The sequence below is a fragment of the Salvelinus fontinalis genome, chromosome 24, assembly GCF_029448725.1.
Source record: "Salvelinus fontinalis isolate EN_2023a chromosome 24, ASM2944872v1, whole genome shotgun sequence".
NCBI lineage: Eukaryota > Metazoa > Chordata > Actinopteri > Salmoniformes > Salmonidae > Salvelinus > Salvelinus fontinalis.
The window spans coordinates 5,287,842-5,307,559 of record NC_074688.1 but is presented as its reverse complement, the minus strand read 5'-3'; the positions used below and the strand labels follow the sequence as shown (position 1 = coordinate 5,307,559).

The 19,718-nt window shown below is 43.1% G+C and overlaps 1 protein-coding gene across 1 annotated transcript; it reads right to left on the bottom strand.

Moving 5' to 3' along the window:
- Positions 1 to 9,368: 9,368 nt before the first annotated feature.
- On the bottom strand, positions 9,369 to 13,948 carry rnf26 (ring finger protein 26). The gene has a single exon (XM_055879472.1). It carries the CDS (start codon positions 12,677 to 12,679, stop codon positions 11,330 to 11,332), a length of 1,350 nt encoding a protein of 449 aa, XP_055735447.1. The 5' UTR covers positions 12,680 to 13,948; the 3' UTR covers positions 9,369 to 11,329.
- Positions 13,949 to 19,718: the final 5,770 nt, after the last annotated feature.

The following is a 19,718-nucleotide window of genomic DNA, read 5'->3' as shown; positions in this document are numbered from 1 at the left end:
TCTGGAAGACTGAAACAGGTTTCCCTCGAGAATTTCCCTGTATTTAGCACCATCCATCATTCCTTCAATTCTGACCAGTTTCAGAGGTCCCTGCTGATGAAAAACATCCCCACAGCATAATACTACCACCACCATGCTTCACTGTGGGGGTGGTGTTCTCGGTGTGATGAGAGGTGTTGGGTTTGCGCCAGACATAGCGTTTTCCTTGATGGCCAAAATGCTACATTTTTGTTTCATCTGACCAGAGTACCTTCTTCCATATGTTTGTGGAGTCTCCCACATGCCTTTTGGCAAACACCAAATGTGTTTGCTTAATTCTTTCTTTAAGCAATGGCTTTTTTCTGTCCACTCTTCTGTAAAGCCCAGTTCTGTGGAGTGTACGGCTTAAAGTGGTCCTATGGACAGATACTCCACTGTGGAGCTTTGCAGCTCCTTCAGGCTTATCTCTGGTCTCTTTGTTGCCTCTCTGATTAATGCCCTCCTTGCCTGGTCCGTGAGTTTTGGTGGGCAGCCCTCACTTGGCAGGTTTGTTGTGGTGCCATATTCTTTCCATTTTTTTATTATGTATTTAATGGTGCTCCGTGGGATGTTCAAAGTTTCTGATACTTCTTTATAACCCAACCCTGATATGTACTTCTTCACAACTTTGTCCCTGACCTGTTTGGAGAGATCCTTGGTCTTCATGGTGCCGCTTGCTTGGTGGTGCCCCTTGCTTAGTGGTGTTGCAGACTCTGGGGCCTTTCAGAATAGGTGTATACATACTGAGATCATGTGACAGATCATGTGAGACTTAGATTGCACACAGGTGGACTTTATTTAACTAATTATGTGACTTCTGAAGGTAATTGGTTGCACCAGATCTTATTTAGGGGCTTCATATCACGCACCACTTTTCCGTTTAGAATTTTTTTGAATTTATTGAAACAAGTAATTTTTTTCATTTCACTTCACCAATTGGGACTATTTTGTGTATGTCCATTACATGAAATCCAAATAAAAATCCATGCAAATTACAGGTTGTAATGCAATAAAAGAGGAAAAATGCCAAGGGGATGAATACTTTTGCAAGGCACTGTACGTTATAAGTCGAAATTCCACCATATTTCGCTCTAACATCTCTTACTGCGAAAAACTAATTTTCAGGCCTTTCAGTTTTCTCTAAATGTATTACCCTGACAGAAAAAATCACATAAGTATTTAGACAGTCATATGATGCTTTTAACCTTATCTCTATCAAATGATCCATAAAGAGACCACTCTGAACCTACGTACGTCTACGTATGGGTTGTTTAAGTTGCATCGAGAGTATCCTGACTGGTTGCATCACTGCCTAGTATGGCAACGGATTGGCCTCCGACCACGAGGCACTATAGAGGGTAGTGCGAACAGCCCAGTACATTACTGGGGCCAAGCTTCCTGCCATCCAGGACCTCTATACCAGGCGGTGTCAGAGGAAGGCCCTAATAATTGACAAAGACTCCAGCCACCCTAGTAATAGATTGTTCTCTCTGCTACCACACGGCAAGCGGTACCGGAGCGCCAAGTCTAGGTCCAAGAGGCTTCTAAACAGCTTCTACCCCCAAGCCATAAGACTCCTGAACATCTAGTCAAATGGCTACCCAGATTATTCACATTGCCCCCCCCCCCCCCCCCCCCCCCCCCCTCCCATCCCCTCTCCACACCACTGCCACTCTCTGTTGTCATCTATGCATAGTCACTTTAATTAACTCTACCTACATGTACATACCACCTCAACTAACCGGTGCCCCCGCACATTGACTCTGTACCGGCACCCCCCTGTATATATTGTTCTTTTTTACTGCTCCTCTTTAATTACTTGTTACTTTTACTTCTTATTCTTATCCGTATTTTTTGAAACTGCACTGTCGGTTAGGGTCTTGTTCTATCTGTCGCATGTGACTAAAATGTTTAGATTTGATTTGACCTCATTATATTCCCAGTATAACTTCATCAAATCTCTAGTAAACGATTATACACACGTACATTTCTCATTCATTCCCCCCCCCCCCATATCTTCACAGAATCAATACATAAACGTAGGAAATCTTAGGTACTCATGAATGAATCACCCTGTTTCCAACGACTCTTCATCCATACACTCCCAGAGGAACCCAAAAGCGTTTCTCAACGGTTCTCCAGTCTTAAAGAAATTATAGACTAACATCTAGCACTTAATAATACCTCTCCGTGACATTCTATGATGGGCAGGGTTGAACGGAACCCCAAGATAACGCTACATATCTTATTCTCCAAATGTAAGATTAACACTTATTTCTACCCTCACACACACTCTCATTCACATTCCCACAGTACTGTTCCCAAAACATACTTCCCTCACACACCCTCATTCACATAAAATACAAACAAAAACACAGAGGGGAATGAGACAGACAAGGAAAACTGGTTAGCTCTGTTTTTAGATTTCAAAACCCGGTCTATATAAACAGGGAAACCCATACCATTATTAAAATATTGCCTAATTAGTGGTCCCACAACATGTGTTGTATCCACACTGGGATATTGCCTACTGCGATTACTATGGTATAGATTATCTTACATCTATCCAAATGTCCTATCTAAGTTTGTAACACAGTCACAAAAATCTAATTTGACCTCAAATGTTCTAAGTATCAGGAACATCAAAACACGCACAATAACAACTAACCATAGTAACACAGGGCTTGATCAATTACATACATGTTAAAAATTGGAACTTCCAGTTAGATGGCCTCGCAAGGCGTCACTTGCACTATAGTCCCTCATTCAATGAGCTTCACCAAGCTGAGTTTTCTCGCAATATTACCCATGCTCTAGTCCTTCACTCTACATTAACCTCACCAATCCTACTGTGATCAACTCAGTACCACGGATCTGGACTTTTGGTTGCCCGCAACTGGCTAATGAACAATTATGCCCAAGGATACCTCACTTAAGAACACTCTAATCAACTCATCTCAGTGCTGCTAGTTACCTCAGCTGTGACCCTCTTAAGGAAGACCGCTCTGAGTGTACCTTCAACAGGGGCTTTTATGTTTTTACTGTTTTCATTTTTTATTATCTTTTAAAAAACACATATTAAGAGATTGTCCAAGCCTACCTCTCACAGTACTACAGTTGAAGTCGGAAGTTTCCATACACCTTAGCCAAATACATTTAAACTCTGTTTTTCACAATTCCTGACATTTAATCGTAGTAAAAATTCCCTGTTTTAGGTCAGTTAGGATCACCACTTTATTTTAAGATGTGAAATGTCAGAATAATAGTAGAGAGAATGATTTATTTCAGCTTTTATGTCTTTCACCACATTCCCAGTGGGTCAGAAGTTTACATACACTCAATTAGTATTTGGTAGCATTGCCTTTAAATTGTTTAACATGGGTCAAACCTGTCAGGTAGCCTTCCACTGTACTGACATCCACAAGCTTGGGTGAACAATAAGTTGGGTGAATTTTGGCCCATTCCTCCTGACAGTGTTGGGTGATTTTTGGCCCATTCCTTCTCAGTGTAACTGAGTCAGGTTTGTAGGCCTCCTTGCTCGCACACGCTTTTTCAGTTCTGCCCACAAATTTTCTACAGGATTGACGTCCAATACATTGACTTTGTTGTCCTTAAGCCATTTTGTCACATTTTTGGAAGTATACTTGAGGTCATTGTCCATTTGGAAGACCCATTTGCGACCAAGCTTTAACTTCCTGACTGATGTCTTGAGATGTTTGTTGAATATATCGACATCATTTTCCTGCCTCATGATGCCATCCATTTTGTGAAGTGCACCAGTCCCTCCTGCAGCAAAGCATCCCCACACCATGATGCTGCCACCCCCGTGCTTCACGGTTGGGATGGTGTTCTTCGGCTTGCAAGTGTAGCGTGGTTCGTTCTGCGTTGTGTAATTCTTAATGAAGACGCTGCCACAACTGATGGTCTGCTCGTTGAAATCTTTTTATTTGCCCTGCACACGAAGAGACAACACCCACGTTACCCTTGGTGCAGTCTCAGCTCTCCGGCACCTTGCTAGCCGAGGGTCAGGCAAAAGAGAGCGCCAAAAGGAATTAACAGGTGCTGCGTGCACACACTCGCTGCACAACAGCATATGTAACAGTATAACTTTAAACCGTCCCCTCGCCCCGACCCGGGCGCGAACCAGGGACCCTCTGCACACATCGACAACAGTCACCCACGAAGCAGCGTTACCCATCGCTCCACAAAAGCCACGGCCCTTGCAAAGCAAGGGGCAACACTACTTAAGTCTCAGAGCAAGTGACGTAACTGATTGAAATGCTACTAGCGCGTACCCGCTAACTAGCTAGCCATTTCACATCCGTTACACTCACCCCCCTTTCAACCTCCTCCTTTTCCGCAGCAACCAGTGATCCGGGTCAACAGCATCAATGTAACAGTATAACTTTAAACCGTCCCCTCGCCCCGACACGGGCGCGAACCAGGGACCCTCTGCACACATCGACAACAGTCACCCACGAAGCAGCGTTACCCATCGCTCCACAAAAGCCACGGCCCTTGCAAAGCAAGGGGCAACACTACTTAAGTCTCAGAGCAAGTGACGTAACTGATTGAAATGCTACTAGCGCGTACCCGCTAACTAGCTAGCCATTTCACATCCGTTACACATATACAAGTAAAACTATACAGAACATAATTCTGACAAAATAAAAGACATACCTGCACACGAAGAGACAACACACACGTTACCCTTGGTGCAGTCTCAGCTCTCCGGCACCTGCGCGAGCACATGTACACTCACTCAACCACTGTCACAAGTACTTAGAAGTTACAACAGATACCCCAGTCAGTGAGCTCTGTGAAACTTGTTAACATAAATTCCTACACTGTCCACACTATAACAAACGTATGGTTGCAAAACAGTACATTGTATAACCTTATGACGGTTTTATATTAAACAGTTTCGGAGCCAAGGACAACATACCTTGCTAGCCGAGGGTCAGGCAAAAGAGAACGATAAAGTGGTATGGGGATACAGATAACCCGCGATGGGCCAAACCAAAATATACAAAACTTTTACAATCACTTGTATGCACAATATTGGTATGAAAAAGTGTTTGTACACCAAATAAAAACATTAGCTATGCAGCTGTAATTAAATAAAAAAATACACTGAATTATTATTATTATTATCAGATTATTAACATCCCCTCTTGACCTGGCCTATTTGAATTGGTCCTTGTGTGCAATTTGGTGCGTAATCTAGGGGAACAACATCACACTGCTACACAAGCATCCCCCTTTTTCCTCCAAACAAAACTATGGTCATTATGGCCAAACAGTTCTATTTTCGTTTCATCAGAGCAGAGGACTTTTCTCAAAAAAGTACGATCTTTGTCCCAATGTGCAGTTGCAAACCGTAGTCTGGCTTTTTTATAGCGGTTTTGGAGCAGTGGCTTCTTCCTTGCTGAGCGGCCTTTCAGGTTATGTCGATATAGGACTCGTTTTACTGTGGATACAGATACTTTTGTACCTGTTTCCTCCAGCATCTTCACAAGGTCCTTTGCTGTTGTTCTGGGATTGATTTGCACTTTTCGCACAAAAGTACGTTCATCTCTAGGAGACAGAACGTGTCTCCTTCCTGAGCGGTATGACGGCTGCGTGGTCCCATGGTGTTTATACTTGCGTACTATTGTTTGTACAGATGAACGTGGTTCCTTCAGGCATTTGGAAATTGCTCCCAAGGATGAACCAGACTTTTGGAGGTCTACAACTTTTTTTCTGAGGTCTTGTCTGATTTCTTTTGATTTTCCCATGATGTCAAGCAAAGAGGCAGTGAGTTTGAGGGTAGGCCTTGAAATACATCCACAGGTACACCTCCAATTGACTCAAAGGATGTCAATTAGCCTATCAGAAGCTTCTAAAGCCATGACATCATTTTCTGGAATTTTCCAAGCTGTTTAAAGGCACAGTCAAGTTAGTGTATGCAAACTTCTGACCCACTGGAATTGTGATACAGTGAAATATAAGTGAAATAATCTGTCTGTAAACAATTGTTGTAAAAAATACTTGTGTCATGCGCAAAGTAGATGTCCTAACTGACTTGCCAAAACAATAGTTTGTTAACAAGAAATTTGTGGAGTGGTTGAAAAACGAGTTTTAATGACTCCAACCTAAGCGTATGTAAACTTCCGACTTCAACTGTACACGCTGTCTGTCATCTGCCCGGGACAGTTGAAACCGGGATTCATTTGTAAAGAGCACACTTGTACAGTGTGCCAGTGGCCATTGAAGGTGAGCTTTTGCCCACAGGGTCTTAACCTGCAGTTAAGTCAAGACCCTGGTGAGGACGACAAGCACTCAGATGAGCTTCCGTGAGACAGTTTCTGACAGTTTGTGCAGAAATTATTTTGTTGTGCAAACCCACAGTTTCATCAGCTGGTGTGATTACACATGGTCTGCGGTTGTGAGGCTGGTTGGAAGTTCTGCCAAATTCTCCAAAATGATGTTGGAGGTGGCTTATGGTCGAGAAATTAACATAAAATTATCTGGCAACAGCTCTGGTGGACATTCCTGCCGTCAGCATGCCAATTGCACGCTCCCTCAAAACTTGAGACATCTACGGCAGACGATCTCTTTCGTATCGTCTGAGATCCCCAAAGATTGGAAAGCTGCCACGATCATCCCCCACTCCAAAGGGAGACACTCTAGACACAAACTGTTATAGACCTATATCCATCTTGCCCTGCCTTTCTAAAATTTTCGAAAGCCAAGTTAATAAATCACCAACCATTTTGAATCCCACCGTACCTTCTCCGCTATGCAGTCTGGTTTCCGTCATAGGTGCACCTCAGCCACGCTCAAGGTCCTAAACGATATCATAACCGCTGATAAAAGACAGTACTGTGCAGCCGTCTTCATCGACCTGGCCAAGGCTTTCGACTGTCAATCACTGCATTCTTATCGGCAGACTCAATAGCCGTGGCTTCTCAAATGACTGCCTTGCCTGGTTCACCAACTACTTCTCAGAGAGAGTTCAGTGTGTCAAATCGGAGGGCCTGTTGTTCGGACCTCTGGCAGTCTCTATGGGGGTGCCACAGGGTTCAATTCTCGGGCCGACTCTTTTCTCTGTATACATCAATGATGTCGCTCTTGCTGCTGGTGAGTCTCTGATCCACCTCTACGCAGATATCATTCTGTATACATCTGGCCCTTCTTTGGACACTGTGCTAACAAACCTCCAAACAAGCTTCAATGCCATACAACACTCCTTCCGTGGCCTCCAACTGATTTTTAATGCTAGTACAACTAAGTGCACGCTTTTCAACCGATTGCTGCCCACACCCTCCCGCCTGACTAGCATCACTACTCTGGACGGTTCGGACTTAGAATATGTGGACAACTACAAATACCTAGATGTCTGGTTAGACTGTAAACTCTCCTTCCAGACTCACATTAAGCATCTCCAATCCAAAATGAAATCTAGAATCGGCTTCCTATTTCGCAACATTGCCTCTTTCACTCATGCCGCAAAACATACCCTCGTAAAACTGACTATCCTATTGATCCTTGACTTCGGCGATGTCATTTACAAAATAGCCCCCAACACTCTACTCAGCAAACTGGATGTAGTCTATCACAGTGCCATCCGTTTTTATCACCAAAGCCCCACCACTGCGACCTGTATGCTCTCGTTGGCTGGCCCTCACTACATACACGTCGCCAAACCCATTGGCTACAGGTCAGCTATAAGTCTTTGCTAGGTAAAGCCCTACCTTATCTCAGTTCACTGGTCACCATAGCAACACCCACCCGTAGCACGCGCTCCAGCAGGTATATTGCACTGGTCATCCCCAAAGCCAACACTTTCTTTGGCCGCCTTTCCTTCCAGTTCTCTGCTGCCAATCTCTGAAGCTGGAGTCTTATATCTCCCTCTCTAACTTTAAGCATCAGCTGTCAGAGCAGCTTACCGATCACTGTAGCTTACAGATCACTGCCAATCTGTAAATAGCACACCCGACTACCTCATGCCCATATTATTACTTACCCTCTAGCTCTTTTGTACATCTCTACTTCCACATCACCATCTGCACCTTTATCACTCCAGTATTAATGCTAATTTGTAATTATTTCCGCCTCTATGGCCTATTTATTGCCGACCGCCCTACTCTTCTACATTTGCACACACTGTACATAGATTTTTCAATTTTTCTTTTATTTTGTGTTATTGACTGTACGTTTTTTTATGTGTAACTGTGTTGTTGTTTTTGTCGTACTGCTTTGCTTTATCTTGGCCAGGTCGCAGTTATAAATGAGAACTTGTTTTTAACTGGCCTTACTGGTTAAATAAAGGTGCACGTGTATAATGATCATGCTGTTTAATCACCTTCTTGATATGTCACACCGTTTAGGCGGATGGATTATCTTGGCAAAGGAGGAATGCTCACTAACAGGGATGTAAACAAATGTAAGCATACACATTTTTTTAAATAAGATTTTTGTACTTATTTTTCTAGAGGTCTTTATTTCAGCTCATGAAACATGGAACCAACACTTTACATGTCACAGATGGGATATATTTTAAGGGACTTTGGGAATTAAGTCCCAGAAGTTATAAACCACAAAACTCTAGTGAATAACTAGTTCCTGGAGGAAGTGGTCCCCGATGTCCAGTAGAGCCCCCTTTCCTGACCCCTTCCTACACCCATCACCCCCAGCTGCTGCTCTTCACTGGTTCCCTCTCTTCACAGCTGGGGAAGTCTGGTGCAGGGGATGGCTACTTTCTCACATTCAGAGATACTAGCATCAGGGTTAGCATAATGGCTACATTTATATGGAATCTTCAACATCACCATCCTACTTGGTTTTCAAGAAAATCTAGCAGTTTTAGTGAACTTCAGTGTGTTGGATCAAAATTGAAATCTTGGCAATGGTGGCACAGCAATGATAGGAAATATGGGTTTTAACTAATCCACGTTCAAAATGTATGTTGGAAACATTGCCCTATCATTTCGGAGTTTGACTCAAGACATTACCAATGTCTGGTGCGTGTAATGTGAAACACTTATTTGGGGATTCATTGATCAAGAAGACCGGAATCAATTATACATTAAACATTGTTTTATCAACAAGGAAATAATAACCTTGATTATCTCAAAGATGCTGATGCATCTAGTGCTGATATGATCTATTATGATGAGCAAAGCATCCTGTGAAACAGAACTGGCTGTGGTGCTGTTCTCTTTCTGATGGATTGTATCAAACCTAGGTTTGCTCACACAAGTTGGTAAACCCAATCTGTAACAAAAACCCAGTCTATTGACTGCTCTGAACAGGGATGCGAAGTAAATAGTGAAAATGCATCAAATCATTTTTTTTCACAACAGAAAAACAGTACCGAAAGATTGTTCGTTTATTGTCTCACAGACATTTGTCATTCTCATTCGTGAGTATGTCCACATTCATAAACCTTTATAAAACAAAATAAATGTGTACATAAGTCATATAGCACACTCTTAACCAGAGACCTATAGGAGAAATTAGGGTTAAGATTTTTCAACTAGTCAGGGATTCAAACCAGCAACCTTTCAGTTACTGGCCCAACACTCTTAACCACTAGGCTACCTGCTACCCCATTCACGGCTTATTGCAACGTCCATAACTTTGTGCCATGGCTCCTGGATACACAGGTCAGTCTTCCTAGACAAAATAAGCCATGTGAATGGCAACATGTGTGGTCTGTGATAAGAGTCCACTGTATATGTAGACAGGAATGTCACACAACGATTGAAGGGCTTTGGGAAAAGAGGTAAACTCAGAATATAACCTAGGATTTACTCTGGACATCAAAAATATAATATGCCTAATCTTTTTTCATACATTTGTGTCAATATAATGTCAAGTCAGATAATTCATGGGCCTAACCTTTTCTCTCTCCAGATTTTTAGCAATATGTCACATCGTAGACCATTGTTGGTTTCATAGTTATTATATTTTTTACATGGGGTGTTAAGAAAATGGTAGGCCTTTTGGAAAATGTTGGTTTGGCACTAGATAAAAGGGATAAAGGGCAAAGTATTGAATGAGTGATTACAGCATCTGTTGAAATACCTGACAAATGTTAAGACTTCTGATTGGAACAAAGACAGTGGGAAATGATTATAGGCTACACAATGTCAATGAGACTAAGACAACCATAGGACATCAGTGACACTGTGGTTCACATTCTGGCTCCTCTGTCACAATATTGAAGTCACTCCATCGTGTATGACCCCAAAATATATTACAGGCAAAGCCTATCCAACATTTATGAAACATTGGCCCAAAAAAGGCATATCAAATATGACTCACCAGCCTTTTGCTTTTATTGTCACTTAACAGGCCTTTCTCCAACACTTTCAATCTAATTCAATAACCATTGCAGTTTGTGCTGTAAATCTTCAACATGGCATTTCCCAGAGCTTTGATCAATACTTATTTTGAGCAGAGACAAAATTGAAACAAGGAATTATGAACCCATTACTGATTAATGGTGGTCACTGTGAACACGTCAATGTTTGATCACAAAATAAAAACATCTGAATAACTATAAAGATGAATAAACCTTGTTGTGAAGCATAAATTAGGTAGTGTTCATATATCAGCATAGTGGAAAGAATTGGCTATAGTGATACAAGTGATGGAATAACAATTTGAACAAAACCCCCAAAAAATTGGTTCATATGACAAGACAGATCTGGTTAATAATTTCTGACACTGATATTTTTAGACAACCATAGCTTAGGAAATTAACCTTTTCTCACAATACAAAACAATTTCACACTTTTTACGGGTCTCTGGATGTGAACTGCTTGGAACAATATTGGCTATTGGCAAATTGCATTTGAGAGTTTGTCACCATTTAAACCTATACATAAGCTACAAAATGTGTTTTTACGACAGCATTTAGTTCGGTATTGTCTCCAGTGTTTTAAACTGCCAATGGAATGCTTTCAAACTGAACCTATGCTGAATAAAGTCAATTAACTGCTACACAGCAAACATTCCTTATTAGGTTCACACACCACATACAGTTTGGAACGACATGAAGTGTACAGCACATGAAGTGTTCAGTAATATGAACAAACAAGTATAAACAGTTTGGCAAGCACTGTCATGGTGGTCTGAACAAAATACAGGCATAGTTTATGACATCAGCCACGGACGACAAGCAATTTCAGCAGTGCACTGGACTTGGATAGCGTGCGTCTGAGCTGCAATGTACTGCAGGTGTAGATGTAGCCTATAGTCTCTGCACATCCTAAACCCGAGATTCAACATGTTAACAAGGCAGCACTCTGGGTAACGCCCCTCAGAGATACACATCCATGGTATTAAGGATCATATGGCGGCAGAGCGGACAGTTCTGCTGGTAGACGGGCTGGCGCAGCAGTATGTGAGTACAGTCCCGACACAGACACAGGTGGCGGCAGGGCAGCAGCACCACTGTCTTGGTGCTGTCCTGGCAGATGACGCACTTCTTCCTCTCCTCCTGCTCCTTGAGCAGAGTCAGTAGGCTGTCGGCCGGGGGACCCTTGGAGCTGCAGCACTCCTCCCCCGAGGAGAGTTTCTGTAAAGGCCTGTCTGTGCTGCTGGAGCTGGGGAACGCTAGGTCCCACAGGTCATCCATTAGCTGGCCGGGCCAGGCAGCATGTTCAGCGGGTGGTGCTGCGTCTCCTTCCCTACTGTCCGTAAGAGATCCCTGCTCTCTGTCACTGGGCTCAGATTGCCTGGCGTGGCCGTCACCCCTCACTCTGATGTTCCTGTAGACTGGTGTTATTGTTTGGTGTAGGCGGCTGGCCTGCCGCTGAAGCCTCTGCCACACGCCCCTCTCCAGCACATATAGACGATGTAGCGCCCTCTGGATGAGATGCAGGGTGGGGACAGAGTTGACAAAACCGAAGGCGCGCCGGACTCCAAGACTGGTCAGCTCAGGGTTCATGTAGACTGTAGCGGTGACAACAATGGTCGCTGTGAGAATGAGGCCATAGATGTTCAGGAGGAAGACGCTGACAAAGATGTGTCCGAGCGAGCCCAGGAACTCCAGGGCCAGCCTGATGGGAGTCCAGAGAACGACTGAGGTGCCAACCAGGCTGCTGTACAGAAAGGTGAAGAGTGTGAGGGTGAGCTCCACAGCCTTCTGCAGGGGGCAGGAGACCGCCTCCCACATGCTGACTACAACAGAGTAGACGTTCTGTGTCCCGATGAGCAGCAGGTTGACCACCGTGTTGACCAGGTAGAACACCAGGCTGACCACAATGCCACAGCCCTCCCATACCTGCTGCAGCAAGCAGTGGCCACACAGCAGCCCACGGTGGAACAGATCCCTGACACGCAGGAGAACATGTGAGGACAAGTAGCACACCATTTTGAAACTCTCCAGAACACCTCCCAAGAGGTGCACCCAGCGCCCTAACATGTTGACTGTGCCCTGGGCCAAAAGTGTTACGCTGTCCATCATGGCGACCATGCAGAACACAGTGAAGTTCCAGCACTTCACCATTGAGTTGGTCAGTAACATGGGTAGGTTATTCACAAAGGTGATACATGCCGCCAGGAGACGTATCACTGAATGGACTATTAAGAAATGTAGGTCCAGGAGTAAAGATATGAAATTGAAACATTTCCCAATGGTGCAAAAGACAAGGTTCACCAGACCCATGACAAAGCTCTTACTCGAGTTGCTTCACTGTCTTGATAAAATCACTTTTTTTGTCTGGCCAGCAAAGGTTACATATAGCTAGTGTAAGAAAAACTTTTATGCTCATATATGCTTGAAGCCAAGATAGGCCTTTATATCTATGCATTAGCCTTTAGTAACAAAAGGCAAAGCGAATGAACTTATATTACAAATGTGTTTGCAGTATGTTGCACAACCTGCTTCTGGCATGCCATACTAATGTTTCCACATACAGCCAAGAAAACAGGAACTGGGTCAACCGCAGAGGTCTAAGGGACTTCATCTTGTGATGACATATCTGCTGATGGCTGGAAGACACACACACACACATACACCACCTACGCACATTCACACTCAAACACAGAGAACCACACACACCGCATTAATACCTAATAGAGCTTCTAGGGATCCTAAGCTTATCAACATTGTGCACCCACGGCAGTTGGGAAATTCAAAACAGACATTAAGCAAGGGACATTCTTCAACAACAATGGTGGACCAATAAGCATGGACTACGCCCGGACCAGAGCCAACCAGAGGACCGGGACTTCAAAGAATCAACCTACTTTCTGTACTGTATATAATCTGTAATCAACCTGTTTTAGGGGCTCTCTTCTTTTAGCTCACTCGGAGTTCTTAGACGGAGCCCCGCATGCGCAGTACCAAATATATTTACTCTGAATAAACTGCTGATTGTTAAACTTTAACTCCTCGTCTGAGTCGATCCTTGACCGACTCGCTCACCTGTGCACCTCACCTTTTATCAACACTAGCTAGATAAGGTTGGCAGATGCGTTGTCCACTTCTCGTTCGGTACAATTAGCCAGCTAGCTAAACTAGTTAGCGATCTAGCATAACAATGCTAGCTCTATTAACTAGCTAGCATAGCTACCTGCCAAACCCTTCGGTAGGGCACATTCCACTTGCAATTTCAAACAAACAGCTGTGCAACCGCGTTTGTTTTGGCTAAAGTGCAAACTTATGCACGCACTGTAATCAGCGGACGTTAACTTCCAAACTCGAGCTGGCTAGTACCAGTAACGAGCTAGCTCGTCGGTTAGCCGACTAACTAGCATAAACTTTTCTTGCTAAATACATTTCCGTCTTAGGCTCACACAATGTTACATTTACTCATGACCCGTCGTCAATAACGTATCTCTCAACTCACTGTTAAAAGTCCACCATAATCATAACCATATTTACACGCTGGCCACCATAACGGTTTCGGTTTGGTCACATGATCTTCTCCTCCAATGAATCACGTCGGCGAGCTTTTTGCGCATGTCCGCATCACCGGAGTCAAAAGCAGTACTTATGTATGTAAATTCGACCGGTTTAAAATGAATTTCCTTAATTGAAGTCGATGCGGTTGGAAAAAATCTTTGATGAAACTACATTCAATACATTTAATTTACAGTTACATTTTCATCAGAACTTTATATTTCATTTATTAAATTAAAGTACATTTAGTGGGCTATGTCTTTGACTAGGCAACTTATCTGTAGTTTTCTTTTTTCACTGGGCTTTAATCATACACTTCAGCCATCGTTTCATTCACGCTGTAAGGGGGACTCAAATTCCCTTACCACTCTGTGTGTTGAGCTTCCCATTACCTCAGCTGATATAGGATGACAATAAAAACTCTGTTTTTCTGAACAATACAATACTGAACAACTTCAACCAAGTTTCCTTCCTTGTCTGATGATCATCCTCTCCAGCTGGGGGTATGGAAGTGTGGAAGGAGAGCAGATGCCAAAAAGGAACTGATATGATCATGGGAAACAGATTGAATCATTGGAACCAACAAAGACACCATTTGCTTAAGTAATTAATGTCAAAGTATGGAGGAAGAGCAGTTGCATGAGTTCAGTTACTTGTTTAGCCTATTAAGAGTCCGGTGTGTTTCTTTGTACTCTATGCCTTTTATGGTAACAGTTTGTCTGGGGGCAGGACTCAGCTTCCCATGTTTGTTTTACTGCTGGACCAAATGCTTAATTTGCAGTGCCATCAGTAACATTAAATTGTTACATCTGTTGAGAGGCAGTGGGATATCAGGCTTATGAGGAACAATTCTACCGGTGTGCTGTTTTTTGCCTCACAGGTGTTTTTGGACGAATCATCATTTTGCGGGGGTGCATGTGCATGCTATAGGATACCTGGCGAGATTTGATTCTGGGTTGCCGAGATTACAATGCGACCACCAAACTATGTCAGATGAAGATTAGGCCTACATGTCATGCAATTTTGCCTAACTTTGATCATTATTTCCACAAAATTCTAAGTAATAAACCAGTAATAAACCAGTAAAAACCCATCAACGAAGTGATAAAAAAAAATCAAACTGAATTTTATGATTCCCTCAGTACACTTATAAATTAATCTCTAAAATTATTGTTTAGATTTTACACAGTAGATACACCCCTCCAGCAAGCTCACATCTGGGATTCATTCCACTAGGGATAATAAGTGTGACACTCAATCACAACCCCAAGGCACAGAGCTACTTACTTCAGCTCCAAAGGGGCATTCCCAATAAGGAGGAGTGTATGGTTCTAGATATTCATTTTAACCAAGAAAAATATGTTTTCTTTTTCATACAAAACCCAGTCAGAGGGTTATCAGTAGTATGGAGGTACGTGTAGTATGGAGGTACGTACAAACAGCCGATGACCGACAGGGGCATTCACCCCCCCCCCCCCTCCCCAGTGGCACATGGGTCTGCGTACCTACATCCGGGCCGCCAGTTGCCCATCCCTGCTCTTGGGCCAAAATGGAAACGGTCTCGTCAGAGGCCCTGGGTAAAATAAACAAACAATATTGACATGTGTCCCAGATTGGAGAACAACAGAAGCCAGCAGGATGGGTCCCAGGGTATAATAAGCAAACCGCTTGACACGTTTCCTACAAGGCGAGGGGACACGCCAAGGACGCATTTTCTACAATTGATTTTCCCGCTATAGAGAATGTGACCAGCTGACCCGCCCTTGCATCCTTGTACATGACCGGCAGGCCTAATTGTAGTGTGGGCTGTAAAAAAAGAGGGTCACCCCTTTTAACACAGGAAGTGATCTGATGGGTGGCGTCCTCTGGTCTGCGTTAAATGGCTGTTTAACAACTGGGTCTTGTGATGATCTTGTCAACTCTTTGTTTCTCCAAGCAGGGAAAAGATAACTAGAATGAATAGTAATTTATTCATATTTCACTGTCCACTGTCTGCAATCCACTGTCTGCAAAGCTTGAACTATTTTCAATAACTCATAAGAATTAAGTAATATATCACTTTTATATTTCTCATGTGGCAAACCACTATAGTTTCATGACATAATGTGAAAGGAAAGGAAATCAGTTAAAACCCCAAATACTTTATTTAACTTTCCTCTTTTGACCTTTAGGCATCTCTATCTCTGAGATGTGTGGCAGGATTTTTTTCATTTAGGACTTTATGGTTAGTTTTCGGGTAGCTTTGTATTGCGACCATCTAATCCTCTGTTGACTTTGGCAGCCTGCCAGTGTAACTGGAGGAGAGTACTATTAATATTCACAGACTGGGAGAGGGTGTGACAGCAAGCAGGGGGTAATCAGCAGACCAGAAGCTTCTATGGGAAACACAAACTCCAAACAGAAGAAATCACTGGCGAGCAGACTGGTCACAACCCAGGCTAAGACCCTGCATACCACAGCAGCCCACAGGGGTAAGAAAGAGCCATACATGTGCAGAGAGAGAGAGAAACAGAGTGGGGGGGGGGGGGGACTGAGGCACTGACTGACTGAGAAAGAGGAAGATCAGAAAAAGTAAGACTACTGTTGAATGTGGAAGTCCCCCAGGACGACATTCTTGGTCTGTGAAAGTTCTCCTTCCCAGGACCATTGGGATGGCTCTACTTGGTCGACATGGTCTTCACTTGTTAGCTCAATTTAATTTATAATGTTAGAATGCTCAATGTTATGCTTCTTTTAACATTTTAGGAATGAGTCCAGAGATGTGCAAATTTTGACATTCCAAAAATAGGCATCACACATGTGATAAACTGAGTTCACTCAGTGACAACTGGATGGACTTTGGATAAAGAACAGCCTAAATCACTCTCTCACTCTTCAAGGCGTTGGGTAGGACTGGACATACCCTGAAACACTGTTCGTGGGATGTTTAATAGCCTATAATTACATGTAATCACCATGGAGACAGGGATTTGCAAAAGCTTGCATCTCTTATCAAAGTGTCCCTTTGTCACAATCCAAGTTATAGTGACAGAGTTTAGCAGAAAAAAAGGACTCCTGCGCACACTCCGTGCTCCCACCCTTGTGCGCATTGGACAATGGCCCTCTCTCATTCGAGCAGATAACCACAAAACAACTTGCTCTTGGGCCTGGCCTGGAAAGAATGACTTCTTTCCCTCTTTCCTTCCTCTAGGCTCTCCTTAGATCATGAGCTATAGAGTCTCTTTCCACCACAGAGAGCGAGCGCGATAACAAACAGTTCTGTCCAATCATCAATCACACTCATGCAGGGACCAGGGTACTCTGGGTTATATGCTAAGGGTGCTAGGCTAGAGAATACGCCAAAGGGGAAATGACAGTGCAATCGGATTCAAGGACAACATTTAAGTGTGTTTATTCCCAACAGATGTAGATTGCGATTGTCATGGGTCTAAAGTTTAATGTAAAGGGACACAAAGACAACCGTCAAGAAAACACTTCCAAAACATCACCTAAAATACTCAAAGTAAATAAGATATGCAGATCTCAAGTTGTGAGGATCCTGAATGAAAAAGCAGGACGTTTGTTTGGAACACCCTATGTTTTGTTTTTCTGTGTCCACTCACAAAATTCGAGAATACCCTGACTTTCTGTCCCTCTCTGTCAGCCAGGTCAAAAGGTTACTCTCTTGGGTCTCCTAGGGTCTTCGCAGTCCCTGGGAACTGCAAGGGGGAGAGGCATCCAGGCACTTTTCTTTGCGTTGTCTTTTCCTTACTCAGTCCTAGTCCATTTTATTTTCCAAACTGAATGCTCCCAATCTTCCCAAACCCTCTGCCTAGAACGTACCATGTTACAGGTAAAGAGCACTCATAAGATTTATCTTGATGTAAAAGATAACACCGGCATCTTCTCTGTTTATACTGTACATCACAAATATACAGCAAATCTACTGACTATTTTACTTGTATCATTTGCATTTTTACATCATTTTAAAATGAATGGTCAAGGGAAGAGCTGATCACAGCTATAATGCAAGCATAAACTGACTTACCATCAATAACCTCGGAGGAATAAGGCTAACTCAACCTATCATAACAAAGTGGTAGAGACGGTAAGACTATTGTTCCAAAACCCACAACATGGCAGTCATTTACTTTATCGCAGCAACGCTGGTCTTAACTGCATTCATCATGACTTCCATGTGCTAAATGAGTATGCTTATCAAGGCACAAGGCGAGACCCAAATGCAGACACGGGAGGCAGATGGTTGGAGTCTTACAATGTTTATTAATAATCCAAAGGGACAGGCAAAAGGTCAAAACCAGATCAGAGTCCAGGAGGTACAGAGTGGCAGACAGGCTCTTAGTCAAGGCAGGCAGAATGGTCAGGCAGGCGGGTACAAAGTCCAGAAACAGGCAAAGGTCAAAACCAGGAGGACTAGAAAAAGGAGAATGCAAAAAGCAGGAGAATGGAAAAACCACTGGTTGACTTGGAAACATACAAGACGAACTGTCACAGAGAGACAGGAAACACAGGGATAAATACACTGGGGAAAATAAGCGACACCTGGAGGGGGTGGAGACAATAACGAGGACAGGTGAAACTGATCAGGGTGTGACAATGCTATGACATATCGTTTCAATATAAGTCTCTTCTAGGTATTTCAGGAATGGTCACATGTACAGTAAACATATGTCACATGACCTAGTAGTAAAACAATGAGTGATTGGCGGAAACGTTTGGATGTTTTTCCATTTTCTTCTCTACATGTCAACTATAAAACTCCACCCTTGCTCATGTGCGCAAGCTCTGACACAATGATGAGAATTGTCCATCCACCCACTGACTGTGAAACCTAACCTACCATAGCCTACACACCACAGCTAGACTAGTCTGTGCTGGGCTGAAAGAAGTGCAGGAACAAATCCCCAAGCTAATCACATTATTGACAGCTGTGTCTTAGGTTGGCCTCTCACCTCACTACTACCAGACTGTCCATTGACCATACGGCTCAACTGTATTTAGATCAATTAATTTGTCTCACAAGAATACTGCACATTGTATTCTATCATGTGAAAGCCAACGAGGCAAGGCATGGTCCACTGTTGCTTCACTCTGTCGTTGCAAAATAAGTACCCATATTCAGGGGTTGAAAAGGAGAACAAAATCTGTCTGGGGATACACCCATGTAAAATCCACGGAATCAGTTTTACAAAATACAAGCTCCGTTTTACAAAAGATGACAATTTATTTCACACCCCCCCCCATTTCCCCCCTGCCTGTATTAATGGCTGTTGTTTGCATACATTACATTGTGGATACAATGGATACATTCATAACAGAACAATCTAATATGATACATTCGGTTGACATCAGAATTGTTACTTTGCCTAAACTGAATGTGTGCTACATTTCACTGGTTCGTCTGGAAACAGGGGCCCCATCATCTGCTAACCTATCACTACACAGTGCAAGGATTCTGCCAAGCCATACAGGAAGTGGAAGCATCAACAGCCTCTTTGTTTACGTCCCCTTTTCATCCAGAGGTGTCGTGATCTCCCTGTTTGACTTCTGGTAAACTTCTGAAGGTCATCCACACACCAGCCACCGTTGGCCTCTGTCTTACCTAAGGTCGCAGCACTATTATTCCTATAATAAAGTATACATTTTCACACACAAAAACTGAACAAAGATACTCTAGAATCTACATTAAAGTTTCACCCGCAACATGAAGAAATATGTTGGATGAAGCCTTTTCAAATAATGTCAAACATATTTATGTATTGTGTGTGATGATTAGCATTGCTCAGAGACAGACGTGTAT